Source organism: Neopsephotus bourkii, unplaced genomic scaffold, assembly GCF_033783945.1.
Source record: "Neopsephotus bourkii isolate Nb327-2 ecotype Australia unplaced genomic scaffold, CSIRO-AGI_Nbou_v1 NB_1292, whole genome shotgun sequence".
In the NCBI taxonomy this organism is placed as follows: Eukaryota; Metazoa; Chordata; class Aves; order Psittaciformes; family Psittacidae; genus Neopsephotus; species Neopsephotus bourkii.
In genome coordinates, this window is record NW_026901776.1 from 857,465 (window position 1) to 876,155 (window position 18,691).

The 18,691-nt window shown below is 40.3% G+C and overlaps 1 protein-coding gene across 3 annotated transcripts; it reads left to right on the plus strand.

Annotated features, from left to right (window-relative positions):
• Positions 1–137: 137 nt before the first annotated feature.
• Positions 138–18,691, plus strand: GGPS1 (geranylgeranyl diphosphate synthase 1). 3 transcript variants are annotated; one of them, XM_061365688.1, is made up of 4 exons: positions 138–290; positions 4,799–4,891; positions 11,994–12,064; positions 15,839–18,691. In XM_061365688.1, the coding sequence occupies exons 2-4, from the start codon at positions 4,825–4,827 to the stop codon at positions 16,598–16,600; spliced, it is 900 nt and encodes a 299-aa protein (XP_061221672.1). In that variant the 5' UTR covers positions 138–290; positions 4,799–4,824; the 3' UTR covers positions 16,601–18,691. The 3 variants fall into 3 exon arrangements, with proteins under 3 accessions (XP_061221672.1, XP_061221673.1, XP_061221674.1); XM_061365689.1 differs by lacking the exons at positions 138–290; positions 4,799–4,891 and adding an exon at positions 5,065–5,086; XM_061365690.1 differs by lacking the exons at positions 138–290; positions 4,799–4,891 and adding an exon at positions 10,070–10,091.

Genomic DNA, 18,691 nt, shown 5'->3' on the forward strand with positions numbered 1-18,691 from the left:
GTTCCCGCTTAGCGCCTCACCCCGGACGGAGAGGTGGCGCGGCGCTACGGTGGACTACGCCTCCCAGGGCGCACCGCGCGAGACCGTCGGGAGGGGACAGGGCCCCGTCCGAATGCTAATGAGCCGAGAGGGCCAGGCTTGCGCCTGCGCCATGCCGCGCTGGTGGCGCATTTTCCCCCAACAGGGGAAGGTGGCGCCCGGCGGAGCGGAAGGGGGCGGTACTTTGGCTGTCGCCACTCGTGGAGCGGAGGCTGCTCGGGGGAGCGGCTCCGGCTGGCGGAGGAGGCTAGGTGAGCTGCGATTGCCGGGGTTGGGACCCCGCGCTCTGCCCTTATTTGCCCGTTGGTGGAAACAGGTGCTGTCGCTGCCTGGCGTGGGGGCTTAAGAAGAGCCGGTCTTTCTCCCCGCCCCGCTTTCTCGGGGAAGGGCGTCAAGGGCGAGCCTGTCTTAGGCGAGGGGGGAAGGGAAGTGGGTCCCGCGGCCGCTCTGCCTGGGAGGGGTTGGCGGGCTGCCCGGGAAGGGGCTGAAGGGAAGGGGGGCTGGCGGCCTCCGTTAGTGCTGGGTGGCGCTGCGGGCGGTGGCGCTGTTGCCGTGGCGGGCTGACTGGGCTCTCGGGAGCTGGGGCTGCGGCGGGCGGCGCTTCCCTCCCTGGCGGGGGCCGAGCCCGGTTGCCGGTAGCGCAGATCAGAAAATGGGGGTGGACAGCGAGTAGGGGGAGTGAGGAGTCCGCGGCTCTCGGTCTCACTCTATCTAAAATGGCGCTGGTGAGGCAGGGCTGCTTGCCTTGGCGTTGTGGGAGTAGCTGGAGAGGCTCTGCCGCTTCCTTCGCGGTTACATATCTATCCTATGTTGAACTACGAAAAATGAACCCTATATCCGTTATGTTGACTATCATGTGTTGGGCAGGGGTTAGATATCTGCGAGCAGGGTAGCAATTTCACCTTCTTTGTGAAATGTCAGTTTTCATCACGTGTTGTAGCCATTCAGAAGTAGCCACGGTTTTTGCCGACTCGTTTTTTACCCTCGGGTCATCCCTTCCCGCCTGTGTGCAGTCACAGTATAGGGCGAGGGCTTGGACAGCCCTGGTATTGTCTGGCTTCCATAGCGTTCATGCTCAATTATATCTAGAAATCCTATTAAAATCGAAACACAGTTCCAGCAACAGTATGTTTTTGCTGTTCTAGCGTTAGTGTTGAAATAGTAGCTCTGGAAAGCCGCTTGTTTACTCAGCTGCATCTTCGGGGAAAGTGAATGACTATCATCCCACAGATGGGAAGTTGCCTATCTTGAAGCTGAATACAAGTTTTTGTTCGGTGTTAGCCTAGGAGGGCTTGTGAAGAGGACTCTACTAATTAGAATGAGAATGTGGACTAGGGTGACAAGAATCGTGTCCCAATAACGGTTGGATTAAGAGCCTTGATAGCCTCTTTGAAACAATACACATTCGCAACAGTGTATATTCCTGAAACAGACCTTCTCATTTCTGCACTCACCTATTCGGGGCTTTTCCACGCATACTGGTTACAATGAAGCCAGTATCTTGGTGCACTAAATTGTCTGATGGAGCCGATTTAAGAACGTCCTGGTTGGTTCCTTGTGAACTACACCTCTGCTCTCTTTACTTTTTTGTGTAACTGTACTGTAATTGTAGCGCCTGAGATGGTGAGGCTTTAAAAAAAACTGTGTATTTAACCTGGACTATTTCAGTGATCACATTCCCCTAATTTTGGAAGGGGGAGAATATTCTGCAGATTGGAAGGGGTGGGATGAGAAATTAAGTTTTTTGTTGCAATATAACCTAGAATTAATATTACTTGTGTCTTCTCTAGAAAACTGATCACAGCTTCAGGTATTGTTTTAGGATAGTTCCAACTTATGGAAGCCCATGTCACCATCTTATTTTAGTGTCTTGTGTGTTTTCAAAGTGATCATTAGAGAGGAAGTTCGTTACAGTCCAAAAGACAGTTTTAGGGCTCTCTGTTGTGATTGTGTGGCCTTTGCCCGTAACAGCTGTTCTATGTGTTTATGTGGGGATACTGGGAAATAACTGGAAAAGTATCTTAGTCATGCATATGAATTAAAATGCAGCAAGTGTGTGTACTGCTTTAAAAGGCAAAATGACCTTAACTGCTTTAATCCTTTCAGTAGGCGCACATGAAATCAATTCTTGCGCTTTCACTAACAAAAGGCTTTGCGTTCCCATTCATTGATTGTTTAACTCCTGGCAATTTTACTCCACACCCCCCCCCCGCCCCGTGCTGACTGAGATCTTGTCTCTAAATGTCTTTACTGAGCAGACTTACTTTCTGCAACACTGTAACTTCCTTAGTAAACTGCTTAGTCACCTAGGCAGGAAACCCTTAATATCAAGCATTTCCCAAGCGTGTCAGATGTGATAACTTTGTGCAAAGAGCAGTTATATTACAAGTTTCATATCATGGTGTTCATGCTTCCAGACCTTTGTGAGCAACTTTATTTGCATAGTTATCAAGTGTCTGTTTCTTTGGGTAAGCTTTGGGGAGGTTCTGCTCACTTTTCTTGTTTGGGTAGGTGTGTCAGACGTGTAGCTGTCGGAATAATCAGACCATTTCTCTTTTCCTTAGTGGAGGTTACTTATTGCTGCACTTAAAGGTAGTTTAGCAGTCTAGAAAAGTTTAACTGTAGTGATTAAAACTAACTTACAATGCACTCTTTATCTGTTAGAGCTTTTTTTGCCTCCCTTTTATTTAAAAAAAATAAAAACCTTCACACTTGTTGGAGAAGTGCCTGACTGATTTTCTGCTCATAAGAAACATTTGGGTAGACCACTGTTAGTTTTGTGCCAAAAGATGCAAATATTTAGTTTGGTGCTGTATAATACTGGAGAATTTCATGTTAGTTTGGGAATCTGAATATTGTCTTAGTGACAGGCAAGAAACCTCCTTGTAGGCTGAGGGAGAGGAAGGACTTCTAATACCTACTTTTAAGCAAAAACTTTATAAAGGAACAATTCCAACCCTAACATCTCTTTCCAGTGAGGCACTTTCAATTCTAAACCACTGTGTGGCTTCATGACAAATAATAGTCACAGGGGAGTGTAAGTTGATAGTGTCATTATATCTATTTCTACCAGTTGCTTTATGCTTAACATCTGGGGCTAGACTATGATAAACTTTTTAGTTTCACTTCCTCACTGAAGTCCTTTGAGATTTATCTTTGATATTTAAGGGTACAGTTTGACAGCTGACTCTCCTTGCTAGCTTAAAAGCAGTTCTTATCCTTTCAGCTATACCAGCAACCTGACAATAAACCAGGGAGTCAAGGGTGTCAAATCTGATTTAGATTACTGTGCAGCCTGACCCCGCTAGTTACCAGTTGTGCTGGCATACCATGGGATAAGGTGGAAAGGCTGTGCTGCTTATTGTGGCATTACTGCTAAGAAACTATGCAAAGCTTTCCCAAAAGGTGCAGTCTTAGGAGCATTTTGTTGGCAGCTGTGTTTGCTTAAATAGCCTTTCCTGCCCCTGAAGTGCTGATATATTTGATTAACATATGCAGTGAAGCGAATAAAGGAATTGATCCAAACCTAAGTTTGGAAAATGGTTATCAGTGCAGATCCCTACTTTGGACTGCTGCAAATACTTAATGGGTGTAGAGGGTGGGAATAGGAGTAAACAGGAGCTGACAGAGCTATAATGAAAGGAAAAAGTCACAAATGCCAGAGAATACCAGTTTGTCCAGGTAGCTTAAGCGGAAGCAGTGGTCTTAATGTTGATCATCTGAGCTTTTGATGGGAGAGTACTGCTGGATCACTTGGAGCAAGTGTGGAACGTAGTTTTTTCTATGCATGTTAACCATCCCCTTTAATGTAACTGTGTTAAAAATGCATAAGTCCATACTTATAAATATCAATTTAAAATGTTTTTATAATTTATATAATTTTCAGATGCTCCAGGGGCAAAAAGCACAGAATTTCCAAGATCCTATCTAAGTAGCTAATAATGTTGAAGTAGCATGAGACTTTATGCTCCTGCTGCAGTTCCTATCTTAAAATGACATTAGAAGAGTTGTTTTTGAGCTGCTGCATCTGCAGTGCAGCAAGGAAGGCTAGAGGTGAAAGGACAGAAAATCTATTACAGAAGAGTCTGGAAAAAATGCAGATATAGATGACCAAAGTTATGTGAACTGAAACATAATCAATAGACAATTGTTGAGCTATGTAGGGGTTGGATTGTAAAAGATTGCTCATAAAAGTCTATTATCTATGTAGTATATGGGAAAGCCTATAAAGATGTCTTTATGCTGAAACAGAAGTAAGAAAATGGTATATTCCTGTTCTGCCTTCTAAAACAGGACCGAAGAATTCTATCAGAAGGCTGAAGCTGGTGTACAACTTCTGAAGTTGCCTTGGTGTGACATATTTTTCTGCTCTTAGGCATCTCTACTTTTGTATGGGGAAAGCATTTAAGGAGATCTAATCAGATTAGTCATACGAGGTTTTGTATGTGCTGTCTCCTTTAAAGTAGAGCTTCATTGCTGCAAATGCTGATGTTTTAAATACTGAGCGCTGCAATACATAAAAGAGCAAACAAAGTCCAGGAGTTGGTTTAAACTATTCATGAATAAAGAAAACTCTGTTTAGTACATATGCTTGTTTCTTTTCTAAATTAAATCTGGGAGAATTTTATTAACGGAAGGTGCCATGTGCAAAGTTGAAATATTTGCACCTAACCTTGAAGTCAGCTGAATTTGCATGCATCTACTTTTTACTTCTCTTATTTTTGGTTTTAATAGTGTTAAATAACACTTCCTTTAACAGTGAACTACCTCTTATGAAACAAAGAAATGGATGGGATGGATGAAACTTCTAAAAGAATCCTAGAGCCATACCAGTACTTACTTCAACTGCCAGGCAAGTTTCTTTGTACCGTGTTGCTCTTAAATATCAAAAGCGTTTTCATAGCAAGTATAAGGCAGGAAGTTTATCCTTTCTTGATTTGTGAATTGAAGAATAATTAAAAGTAACACTTTTCAGTATTTGTTCGTTTCTTCCTCTTGTAGAACCACACTTTTTGAAATTGTTACAATAGCTCTTGAGTCTGTTGCAGTGTAAGTAGTTTTTTAGTTACTCTGTTCTCTTTTCAGAGTAGCTGACTTGCTACTTTTTACAGCTGCAAAGGGCAAATACTAAGGAGTTGAGCCCATTCTTAAATAGCAAAACATCAGCCTGAATTTACCAGCTTCCTGTACTGGACCCAGTGGGTTGTGTATATTTTTGTTGAAAGTGTGTGTTTCATTTGTGTAATTTGTTCTGCTGGTATGTGTAGGGCCAGCTATTCTTTCAGCAAATTTCAGTTGTCCCTGGATGGTGTCACTTGCCAGAGAATCAGCCAATCCTTGTGTAGTATCAGGTCACTAGAAACACATTTAGATTATTTTCTCAGTCTTGAATGGTGCATATTTTAGCGTAATTCAGGACTCAGTTTGATAAAGAACTACCGTATGGATATGCATGTCAGAAGCCTCTGTGAAAAGTCAGATTGCTTGTTGTGGCTTTTACTTGTGCACCTAAAGTGTAAGGAAGACCATAGAATCTGTCAAAGTGACTAACTTTGTAAAAATAGTAGTGGAACTACTTTTCCACTGGGACTACTGCATCATTGTCTGCTGTCCAGCTTTTATTGCATACTGGTGGAGTTAAGGAAGATCCAAAATATGGTAAATATTAAGGAAAATAATTGACCAAATTATATCTGACCAGGGTAGAAGACCTTCTGTCTGGACATGTAGCAAAATGAATCGGAGGTGCAGTGGTTTTTGCACGTTTGCAACAACACCTGTATATCAGTATGGTGGGTCCCAAGTCATTATTCCTGTGTATAATTTAATTATTGATCTGTTCAAATACTCAGGATTGTTTTGTCTACATTAGTGATTTTTATTTGGCTTGACAGTTAGCACTCCACGAGTTGAAAAATAAGAAAAGGAAAGAATTTGGCAGTAATACGTCCTTTTAATGCCAGAAAGCTTCTTTCCCATATCTTCACAGCATATTCTATTTGGGTATGTTAAACTTAGTTTTGCTGGAGAATTTGCTAGAGAATACCTTGCAAATGAGCCTACAGTGTTCTAGAGATCTTTCTAAGAGCTGGTCCTGAAGAAACTTACTTTCCTCAAACGCTATCTTTAGGTGTACTTTTTGTTTGGTTAAATTATCTCATATAACCAATGTATATTGTAACACCTCTGTACCTTTAGTTGCTAACAATTTTCTTAAGCTATTGTAGGTACCAGCAAAAAAAGCTGAGCTTCCTAATACGAAATATACAACAACCAAAAGGTGTCCCACCCAAAAAAGGATTCCATAGGCAAAAGTGTTTGACCAATAGCTCTTCAGTTAGCTTTCACTTTAAATTATGCATCTAGGATATACACTAAACCTTTCCACCTTGACTTCTCTGGCTAAACTCCTATACTTTGAGTGAGTTCAACCCTGATTGCTTTAAACTGACGGCTTACATAACGTTATACTACTGATAGTGCGAGGGTTTTATATTCTATCGTGCTTTAACATGGTCTTTTTCTAATTTAGTTTACCTTTTGGAGAAGGTGAGGGGTAAGATATACCTCTCTCTATGCAGAAATACCTATATATCTGTGGAAAGATTGTACAGAGTGACAGGTGAAGCAGAGAGGGTTTGCAGTCATGTAGCTGGACGTTTACTATTTTTGAAACACTGGCTTTGCCCAATGTCAGCTATGCCGATTATGGATGAACAGGAACCATTCAAAGCCAGGCTGGATGTGGTTCTGGGCAACCTGATCTAGATGAAGATGTTCCTGCTTGTTGCAGGGGGTTTGGACCAGGTGACCTTTGAAGGTCCCTTCCAACCCAGACTACTCTATGATTAATGAAATAGGACTTCTGATGGTTACAGTTTGGGGTGATACTTAAACTAAGCTCGTCTGTTTGACTTCAACAGCACTAGGATAGAGAAACTACTAGGGTTAAGGTGGTAGGGGTTTTGGTTGTGTGGGTTTTTTTTTTTTGTTGTGGGGGGTTTTTTCTCCTATGTTCCTGTTTTAACTGCTAGTATAGTAATTGTTTATCCCTTCACTAACAGAAATTATTGCTTGGGAGAACACACATTCTGTAATAGTAACTTCTCTTTTAAAATCTCACTGTAGTAGAGCATTGCCATACTAGTTTATAGCAGTGTTCTACTTAACCTAGTCTTGTGACTTTTAGTCTTCTAAACAAAGTACAATAAACAGAACTAATTTTCACAAATTCCAGTGTGGTTTGTCTCAAAGTGGCCTGATTCACTCATATGATGTATCTTTTATCTCAGAGTGGCTGAGTTAACACCAGTAGCTGTTTTTGTAGCATTAAGGAGTGTATGAAATTTCAGCTGCAGTAAAACTGATGTGATCAACAGCTTTCTTTTGAAAGGGATAGGCTCTGGTCCTATTCATAACTGTACATCTTCCCTTTCATGTCCCTGTGGTCTTGGCTGCAGTCTTTCCTAGGCTTTTTCAGCAGGCTAAACAATAAAGACTGGCTTCTGGTTTTAGCTTTTTCTTCTGGGCTGTTGAACCTGACCAGCTTGGTGAAGGAGTTAAGCACCAGAAGGCATGATCTCTGCCACTGGCACAGCTACCTTTGGCACATCAGGGGTTACAACTTGGGCAAATTTCCTGAGGGAGACTGTATGTCTAGGGTATCTGAGCTGCAGAGATGCCTGAGGGAGCCCCCTGAGACAGAAGAAAGTGATATCCCTGCACCTGAAAGGTGTGTGCAGTGGTGGAAAATGTGTCACAAAGCAAAGGAGCAGTGGAAGAGGGTCAGCATGCTGCACAGCATCAGAAATAACAAAAAGAGCAAGATCTTGCAGGTTCAAGAGCCTGAAACATCCAGGTATATTGAAGGAGGAGCAAGAACAGTCTGTGCATGTCACATTGGGAAATGGAGACTCCCACAGTGGTAAAGACTCTGTTGATGGCTTCTGGCACTAGGAGAAAGATTCCTGTTCTTCGAGCAGGTGTGCAATTGCCAAATAGGTTTGGTGCACTGAAGGAAGACACAAAGCTGGGAGCTTTATATACAACAAACATTAGACCAGCACCTCGGCAGCAGCAAGTGATACTAGTGGAGAAACTGACTCCTGCAGGGAACAGAGCTTCTGTCTTGTGGAGATTTGCTGTTTCTGGATAGCTCTGATCAGGGATGCTATAAGCGAACTGTCAAGGTGTGTTTCACCCTCAGACTACTTAACTCTGCACTTCTTCCACTTGAGCACTAATGGATATAGCAAGAGGATGCCTGGAGCTTATCAGGCATCAGTATGTGGCTTTTGGAATGAGGGCCAAGGACACAGGAAGCCGGGTGGCTTTTCTCCATTACCCTCAACCCTGTTCCCCTCACGATTAAGAAGAACAAACAGATCCCGCATATCATCAAGTGGTTAGTTGGGTTTTATGACCATGTGACTCCATTTGTAGGTCAAAGACTACTAGGAGGAGACAGCATCCACCTACCCAAGTCAGGGCAAAAATCTCTGCAAACAGGCTGAACAACCTGGTGAGAAAGGGCTTAAACTAAAAATTACAGTACAGGGGAATGACTACACACAGTCAAGTAAAAAAAGGTGAACTTCCAAACAAAATGGTGTAGGCTGATGGGGACAAAAGCAACATCTTGTAATCAACAGTGCAGAGCTGAAGGCAGCCTGTCTTAGGTGTATGTACTCAAACAAGGAAGTATGAACAGGACAACATGATGGGAGAAGCTCTCACTTATTTTTCCAGGGACTGTGCAGGACTGAGTGCTTCTCTGGTGTGCCTGTACACAAATGCATGGGGAATAAGCAGGAGGAGTTACAGGGCTGCAGTTTTATTGGGGTATCTGATGCACAATAGCTTGCACAGCTGAAGTGCTGCAATGGATTTTGACTGCCTAGTAAAACAATCTGGGGTAAAGAGGGGTGGGAACTGCTTTTTATGTGAAAGGGCAACTGAACTGTGTGGAGCTCTGCCTTCAGACAATAAGCCTGTTGGCAGCTTGTTGTTTAAGATTAGAGGGCAGATCAATAGGATGACACTATAGCGAGTCTTTGCTACAGACTACCTGAGCAGGAAGTAGATGAGGCCTTCAGACAACTGGAAGAGTCCTCATATTTAGAGGCACTGGTCCTCATAAGAGACTCTAGCTTAGACTCGGTATCTTCTAGAAGCAGCAACCAGCAAAGTACAGGCAATTCATGAGGATTTTGGAATGCATCAATGACAACTGATGACACAGATGATTAAGGAGCTGATGAAGGAAGGCTTTTTGCTGGATCTTGCACTTAGAAACAAGAAAGAATTGGTTAGGACGTGAAGACTGGAGGCAAGCTTAGCTGCAGTGACCATGGGATGGTGGCATTCTGGATCCTGAGGAGAAGGAACAAGGCAAAAATCAGGATCACAACCCTGGACTAGTTAACCCTATTTTGAATAGAGGAGTTAAGCTAGAGAATTCTACAGTGACCCTAAATCTGTCACAAGTGGCTGCCCAGATTTAGAAGTGTATATGCTTGCTCTCTTTGCTTGTCTTTCTGCAGTTCACTTACGCTGGCTGTAGTGTTTTTGTAGCTTTGTGGGGAGGTCTGCTTGGGGAATTTGTCCATTTAGCCTTAATCCATCAGAGGACAGAGGTAAAAGTGGAAGTGTACAAGACAGCTAAGGTAATAGTTTGCTCTCTCTAGAAGTGCAGTGCCCCCTTCTTCCGTCTCAGCATCTGCTGCTTACCCTGTACTAACTGGCAGATCCATTTCGTAAGCTGACTCAGTATCTAAAGCTGGCAGAAAGCTAACCTAGCAAAAAAGAGTTTTCTGCTGGTGTAATAAGTTGAATTAGCTTGGTGAGGCTCTAATGAGAGCTAGGTTAATAGTCCCTCTGCTCTTTCCCAAGCTGTTCTAGCCCTTTTATGTACACTCACTATCAAGTGGGGTGCTGCCCTAACAGCATAATTTGTGGTCACTTCACTGCAGCAAGAGTGGAGTACTGATCAGGAGCATGTCTAGAGCTGGAAGATATGTACCGTGTCACAAGAACAACTGTGCATATAGAGAGTAAGTCAGGCTGATTTTTCCTTTTTTTTTATAGAAGCATCTCATCTGTCTGAAGAGTTGGGAGGGATTATCCTCAGTACATCTTTTTTTCCTCACCTTTTCCACCCAGCGTTTCTAGTGAGAAAATCTTTCTGTAGTTACTGTTTGATTTGGGTAATATTGGGATCTTAAACAGATTAAACAAAATACATTTAGCATAACTGTAATAAAAGCTTGATGCAGTTATGTCTGTTATTACAGTTCTATACAATAGGTAGAGTGTCTAATTTTAGAAGTTAGACCTCTATATTCTTCAGTTTCACAATAGCCTCCCTCAAATAATTAACAGAGCGTAACACATAACACCGAAGAAATGGGATAATTCTACCAGTGTTAAGTTTTACTCTTCTTAAATTTTGTCCTGGTGTTCTTGTATTGTTGCCCTGTCTAGTGTGGGGAGAGGAAAGGTGTTGCAAGGAACAGAGGCTTCTGCGTTTAGGCTTTTGAGACCAGGAACCAATACCATTCTATGAAATAAGAAGCACCTTTGGTTATTCTTTTCTGATGGAAACCAGAAGATGGTGGTGACAGGAAGCAGTGGAAGTGTTTGAGGATTGAGACAAAAATTGAAGCCCTCTGAGTCAGGGAGTAAAAGTCCAAACCACAAAGCTATTGCTTACCTGGTGGTGACTTAATTAGAAAAAGAAATATCCTCAGTCCAATTTCTCTGTGGTGTATCACTGCAAGTGAATCTTTACCCCTTTTTATTATTCCGTTCTGTATGTGCTGGTCACACAGCAATAGAGAAGCCTTAGGGAGAGATTCAGCTGTTGAAATTTCTTTAGTGCTATGGGCAAGATGGCATCATCAACATGAGGACTAATATTGCAGAATCCTTAAGCTGTGTCTCAGTAGATCTTGAGTAATATGGAACCCACTGTCCAGGTTGCACTGCATTGGAATGTAAAGCTTTTATTCCAGGTGCCTTGTTGATGTGAGCTACATATGCACAGATATTTGGCTTGCAGTTATTTGAAGATCTTGCTCATAGCTAAGTTTCCCAAAGTTCAGAGCAGCATTGTTTCAGTGTGGGTAGGGAGTGACTTTATTTCATATTGATCATCAGTATGTGACTCCTAACGATTTATTAAAGAAAGCTGATGTCAATGGATTAACTTCTATTAAAATTTTATGTAAAATGTATCTGAATTAAACAGTAATTATTGTTTTAACACTGAACTTGGATTTTTGATCTTTTATTCCTATGAAACAGGGTGACTGCTTGGCTCCACCAAACTAGGTTTAGCCAAGGCAGAACAAATCTTATTATTTTTAAGTAGGCTTCTTGGGTGTAAGATAAATGTGAATTACTGGAAAGTTCTGTTCAGAATGTTCTGTTCAGATTTTTTTTAGAGTTGCTAAATATATCAAATATCACTTTTGTGTTTTACAAATTGTCAGTAGCAAGTAAAGAGTACTACAGGAGAAAGACCTAAAAATGGAGATGAATAGATTTTCAACAAATATCCATATCTTCAACTAATAATGAGTCATAACTGAAACTTCTTCGTCTGTTACATACACAAAATCAACATGCCTAGCAAACTAGGGTTTACTTTCAGAAGTAGTAAGTTGATCTGTACATGTTACCAACATAGTCAGGATCACTTACCAATTAAACTACCAAAACTAAATATAGTAACTGTAAATGTGCGCTTCTCATACGTGAAATGTTTAAAACTGATATAAATGATACTTATACAATGAGGTAACAAGGTAACCCACTAGGATGTGTTTTCTGCTTTCAGGTGACCACACTGATAGGTTTACTGGTCTCAAATCAGCTGTAGCTAAGACAAACTGTTGTCCCTAATAATGAACTTTATGTGCTTTTTATAAATGCCTGTAATATTTTTATTGTAGGTAAGCAAGTGAGAACCAAACTGTCACAGGCCTTTAATCACTGGCTGAATGTTCCAGAAGATAAAATACAGGTACTGGCTAATTACTTTAAAGGGCTATTAATCTTTCTTCCAAGACTACTGATAACAGATGATTCTCTTACATAGCATAAATGATCACCAGTCTTAAATGTACTAATTTCTGAATACATTAAAGTAAGCTTTCAGGAAGACAACTTCAGTGCAAAGCTTTGACTGTGATGTAACACTAAAAAAAGTTACTTCCATGGCTTGTCCAATGTAGGATAGTTACTTAGTTCCAAGTGTACTCAACCTGTTAAGTTGTAGATAAGCAGCTACCATTGTTACCCACTTAATAATTAACACTGAGTTTTCAAAGACTTGTGAAAGAAGCTAAACAGTTACCTTGTAAACTACACAAATATAATGGGTGAAAAAAACTGTTTTGATACAAGGATATCAAAGATGGAGATGAACTTTATAAAGCACTATTTATTTTGGACCTGAAACTGTGGACTTCTTATTCAGTCCAGAGTCCTTACTCTTTAATGAGAAGCTTTAAACTAGGTTTTCTTCTTCCCTTTTGCTTTTCTTTTGGACAGAGCTATATGAGATGTATGGCTGCATATTTATACACTGTGGCTTGTCAAATGAAAACTTATCTCGGTTAGACTACACTTTTGCTAAACTGCATTTAGACATTGCAAAATACTCTGTGTCCAAGACAATGTAAGGCATTAAAATAACCAATTATGGGTTTTGACACTTATCAAGCTGGTCCTTGGTTAGTTTCATTAATTATTCACAGAAGTACCTTTGGAGTTTGTGAAGGAGTCTTCTTCCATGTGGCGTAAGAGTGATACCTAGTAGTCCTCAAATATCAAAATGGTCAAAGTGATATAAACAATGGAAGATGCTGCATTCGTCATCTTGTAACTCTTCTGTATTCCAGCCTCTCTAATTTTTAGACAGATTTATTCTGGCTTCCAGCTAGACACATCTTACACATGCTCAGCTATGCATTCAAATAAAATGTATTATATAGCAACCTCTGTATTGTATGCATAGGTTTAGTCTAATATGGTAGATCAGAATTCAAACTGGAAGAAGCCTCTGGAAGCTATCTGGGGCAGCCCCCTGTGTAAAGCGGGTTTTGCTCCCTAGCTCCTTAAGGTTTTTGGGATCCTTGCTGAGTTTTGAAAATGTGAGGATGTAGATTCTGCAGCCTCAGGGCCTATCTTCCCATGACAGCAAACTTTTTCATTCTGTCCAACTGGGATTCCTTATGTTGCAGTCTGGCTGTTGTCTCTTTTCCTCTGGCTGAGCACCCATGACATGGATCCACCTTCTTTCATGTGCTATAGTTAACTAAAGCAGCAGTGTCTGTATGAACAGAAGTTAGCAATTCTACCCGTCACATTTAAGCTGACAAACATATAAGCATTATTGAAAACTTGGACCACTTGTTCTGGTTATCTTTATGAAGAAAACTGATGTTTTAATATTTCCTTTACCACATAAGCTGTTTGTGAGGGAACTTGATATTTTCATTATTTGGGTCATTCAAGGACAAAAACAAGACCCTGTCATCTTCAGCCTGCAATTATTACTGCTTTTGTGCATACTTGTACCAATTTTAATAACTTAAGGTTATTGAAGTCTGAAGGACCACCTCTAGTCATCTTTTTGCCATGTCTTGTGATCTTGCTAAGATGTTCCAGGTGTCTAGCAGCCTGATTCCCTTCCAGCTATTTGTATTTCTGTTATTAAAAATCTGAATTCTGGCCCTTGTTATTGGATGCTTTTATTTTTCCACCTTAGATCATGTGTCTGCGTGTAGTTTTAGATGATACAGTTGAGGCTACTGTTCCTTGGCAGTTGATATTACTATTGGCTTCCACCATTTCACATTTTTCCCAGGCAAATGGTCTCTTCCCCCTCACTCTGCACTGAGACACTTCATCTTGCTGAATTAGAGAACACTGGGCTTGTCAGATGAACTTTCTTCTAAAAAGGCACTGAAATAGCCTAGTACGGGGCCAAGCAAATTTTAAACCTATTGCAAGAAGGGAGATAGAAATCTGTGTGTCAGAGTGATAGTGCAGCAGCTACTGATTGGATAGGTTATAAGAAGGCATAACACTCTGTGCTTGCTCTTCAGCTTTCATTATGAACAGCAGTCTTTTCTTTTCCTCAGGCGACTTCCTCACGTCTTCTAAAATAAGCTTGCTTTTTTTTTTTTGGCTGTCTGAACTTTTTTGGTTCTTACTTTCAACTCTGAAGCATTTTTGACATTGTCTTTTAAGTTCACAATATAATGTAATTCAAGCACTCAGTCATGAAGCACTGTTTCAATTAAACCTTAAATGTCTAGAAGCTGCAAAAGTTCATCAAACTGACAGTGTGGTGAGACAGGTTAGTAAGAGAAATTCTGGAATAGGCTTATCTGAGGAACTTGCAGAAAACAGGCGGACTTCCGTGATATTACTGAGAATGAGAATGAGGTAATGGACAAAAAGAATATCCAGACAAATAGGTATGCAAAGTTGCTTTCAGTAAGTACTCTATCCTCTGATTGAAAGTCAGTGGGCTGCAACATAATTTCACAGGTCAAAGTGGGGCTCACTTCTAACTGGTAGAAGAGTCATTAGTATTTCTTGAGTAGGTTGTTCTTGCATCTATATCTGGGACAAACAGTTGGATTTCTGGGGTTTGGGTTTTAGTCTTTGGGACACTGAATACTAGGTGGCTTGCTGCTCAAGAAGATGCTTGCAGTGAAGTCTTTCCTACAACGTCCACCAAATAGGACCATACAAGGTACTTGCCACTATTTAATGGTGGCCTTAGTATTTTTTAGAAGCAGGGGTTTTTGATGAATATTGATGGAGGGCAATATTTATAGCTAGCAAGTGTAATTGGTTCATTAGCTTTAAAACACATATCTTAATGTGTTTTGCAGTGGGTTTATACAGCATGCAGTTTTATGTGCTTAAATTTATTGCCATGTAAGCAGGTGCTGCATACAGCTGTTATCTGCATAGCAGCTGTGCAATAAAAACTGTATATAGTAAATAATAAATAGATAATACAGTGTTAGCTAATTAAGAGTTAAAAATCTTATTTTTTTAGTTCAGTTGTCCTGTTTTGGAATTAAGGTTCACTTTTAGTCAAATGTAGTCAGCTACAAGCTTGATGTTTTGATCAGTTTGTGTACCTCAGGTGATATATGATATTAGTCCACTTAGTAACAAGCAGTAAAGTAAGTGTTAGGAAGCTTCCCAAAAAGCTGTAGCTCATTTTTCTGTCAAGAATTTTCCAAATGATGTTCCAGAAAGAACAGTCTACCTTTTAAGAACTCAGTACTGAACTATACAAACATGGGGAAAGAAAGGTGAACTCTCTCCATTTATGAAAACAAGGTTTACAAGACAAACATGAATGATACCCAACACTTGTAAGAACTGACCTTGGAGATCTCAAGTTAGTGCATCTACACTTGTCACAACATTGTGTTGCTTTTCCTCTATTCATGTTTCCAGTAATAGTTACTGCATTGACTCCTAGACAATGGCATATCTTAGAACTGTAGCAACGATGAAGAGGAGCATGTAAGTGGAAACTTTTCAGCAAGTAAGTTCACAACATTACACAAAAGACCACAAGACCCAGGACTTACAGCAAACTGGCTCATAAATCTGTATTGCTGGTAGAAGCAAGTAGACTAAAGGGGAACCTCACTGATAGAGAATACCATTCTTTAAAACCTTGTCCATTTTAAAAGTGGTTTTGCAAAACTGGAGGTTAAATTACAGTGGGAGACTTAGTAATTTTCTCTTTTTCTAACAGGTTATCATTGAAGTGACAGAGATGTTGCACAATGCAAGCCTACTTGTGGATGATATTGAAGATAACTCAAAGCTGAGACGGGGCTTTCCGGTGGCACACAGTATCTATGGAATTCCATCTGTAATCAACTGTGCTAATTATGTGTATTTCCTTGGCCTAGAGAAGGTTTTAACCCTTGATCATCCAGATGCTGTTAAAGTTTTTACCCGTCAACTTTTGGAACTCCATAAAGGTCAAGGCTTGGATATTTACTGGAGGGATACTTACACTTGTCCTACAGAAGCTGAATATAAAGCTATGGTACTGCAAAAGACAGGTGGTCTCTTTGGATTAGCTGTAGGCCTCATGCAGCTGTTCTCAAATTATAAGAAAGACTTAAAGCCACTCCTTAACACACTTGGCCTCTTCTTCCAAATAAGAGATGACTATGCCAACTTGCACTCCAAAGAATATAGTGAAAACAAGAGTTTTTGTGAAGACTTAACTGAGGGCAAGTTCTCATTCCCAACCATTCATGCCATTTGGTCAAGACCTGAAAGTACTCAGGTGCAAAACATTTTACGGCAAAGGACAGAGAACATAGATATAAAAAAGTACTGTGTACATTATCTTGAAAATGTGGGCTCCTTTGAGTACACGCGGAATACATTGAAGGAGCTTGAATCTGAAGCCTATAAACAAATTGAATCCCTTGGGGGGAACCCTGAGCTTGTAGCACTAGTTGAACAGCTGAGCAAAATGTTCAAAGAATCTGAAAATTAAAATAATTCTGGGGGTGGATCAGAACTTTTTAAAAGGGAAAATAAGCAGACTGTGAGAGGTGTGATAATCAGTCTTGTTTAAAACCCTCATGTAGCCACATTACAGAAATTACTGTTAAAAGCAGTTTGTCACTGAGTATTGAAATAGTTACCCTATTATCTATACAGTCTTAACTGTAACTGCTTGCAGATGGCTTTTTTAAAGTGGGTGTACTAGAACTGAAACAAGTCTTGACTCTAAATGTAATCATCTTTACACACTTGTTGGCATTGTTTCAGTCCTGAAACTCTCATATCTTCAGCCAGGCTACTATAGGTTTCTGGCTGAAATTGTGTTAAATCAGAATTTACTGAATGTATTGTGCATTTTCAAACAGTGCTCTAGTAAAACAAAATATTTGATGTTAAATAACAAGTTACTTTCAACCACAATGCACATAAAACTGTTGTGTGATATTTCCAAGTTAGGCTTGTGTAGATCAGATGGATCAGCTTACAAAGTGAATATCCTATCTAGCCTCTGGGGATATTTTCAGGGGAGTGTGAATTACGGAAGATAGTATTTTATATGCAAATAAGACTAATGTTTAGTCTGAATATGTAGCTTTATAAAATTTTCCAAGTACCTTAAAGCAAAGATTCCATCACATCAGCAAAGCATAAATTTGCTGCTAATTCCAGCTCTGCAGTGAATAATTTTAATTGCCCGGTTTTAGATTTCTAAATTGTCAAGTATTTTGTAGCTAGGAACTCAGATCTACGCAGTAGAGTTCATATATGTAACTGTAAATAGCAACCTCATAAGTTGCTACTAGAAATGGAATGGGATTCACACTAGGTCACTTCAGAACACCGTAATAGTTGTAGGTCTTGTTAATCTCTGCTTATAATTGAGAAGGGATTCTCCAGGAGGTAATTCGTTATGTCCTGAATTACTATTTAGAGGCATGTTACAGAGAAAAGTTCTGTAATTTTTTGCTAAAACAAAGTATAGTATCTTGTTCTACATGCTATAATACCACTTCAGTTTTGTTAATGGCTTAAATAGTACTTTAAAATTATGTACACAGACATAGCAAAATGGAACTGAGAGCAAGATTGAGGGGGAAAGGCCGATAAGGGGCAAAACCCTCTGCTTATCTATAGATTAATACATACATATAAAGGTGAACAAAATTTAGCAGAGATGTTTGTTTCTTCTTGACTGGGCTGGCTTTAATTGGGTTCAGTTCCTTTAGTCTTCACATCCACGTAAGGCTTTGCTTTGGTGTAGGGAGGTAATGGTTTGGATTAAATGTAGGACTGGTGCTGTCATTGGTGGTGTTGGCTCAAGCATATTCTCAAAAGAAATAGCCAGAGGTGCTTGGCTTCTGACAGCTAAAGGATAGTTTTACACAGGTGTTCATTTACGGTTCTGGAAAGCAAGGAGAGTTATAGTCTCAGCCCTCGGAGAAGACTAACTGAAGAAGGTTGCTGTAATGTCTTCCCTGGGCAGCCTTAAGCTGCTTCTGAAAGTGATCAAGCATGAAAAGATTCAGGATGGCTGCTTTTAGTCAGAGACATTATGTAGTTACGGATGATAGCCTATCCCTTTTATCTGCATGCTGAGGAGGAATCTTTGCTCTGTGATTAGGCACAGAATAATAAATAGCCTTTTCACTCAATGGACCTAGTTGCCAGGACTGAATGGCTGAAAGTTGATGAAAGGTGTCTTTAGTGTTAATGTCAGTGAATTGTAATTCCTTTTTCGTGACTTGCAGTGCTCAATAGTAAGTCTGTAAATCTGTTTTATGAGAAAATACTATCTACAGCAAAGTATGTTTATGTTGTGCCATGTCTTGGGAGTTTTTAAGCACTTGCAGTTCTCCTTGAATGGGGAGAGCACTGGAAACACTACGGCTGTCAGAGAATCTCCTAGTCTTACTGTAAAATATAGCCTTGTGCCTGTTGGGATATTATAACTGGCAATGTGAAGTGTGCTTAGTGCCATTTCATGCCTGCTCAGTTGCTGGATATAAACAATTTTGTGTAATCAAGCTTTCCCAATGAGGTAGCTTTTCTTATTTTTATATAAAACTTCTCCACCATCTGA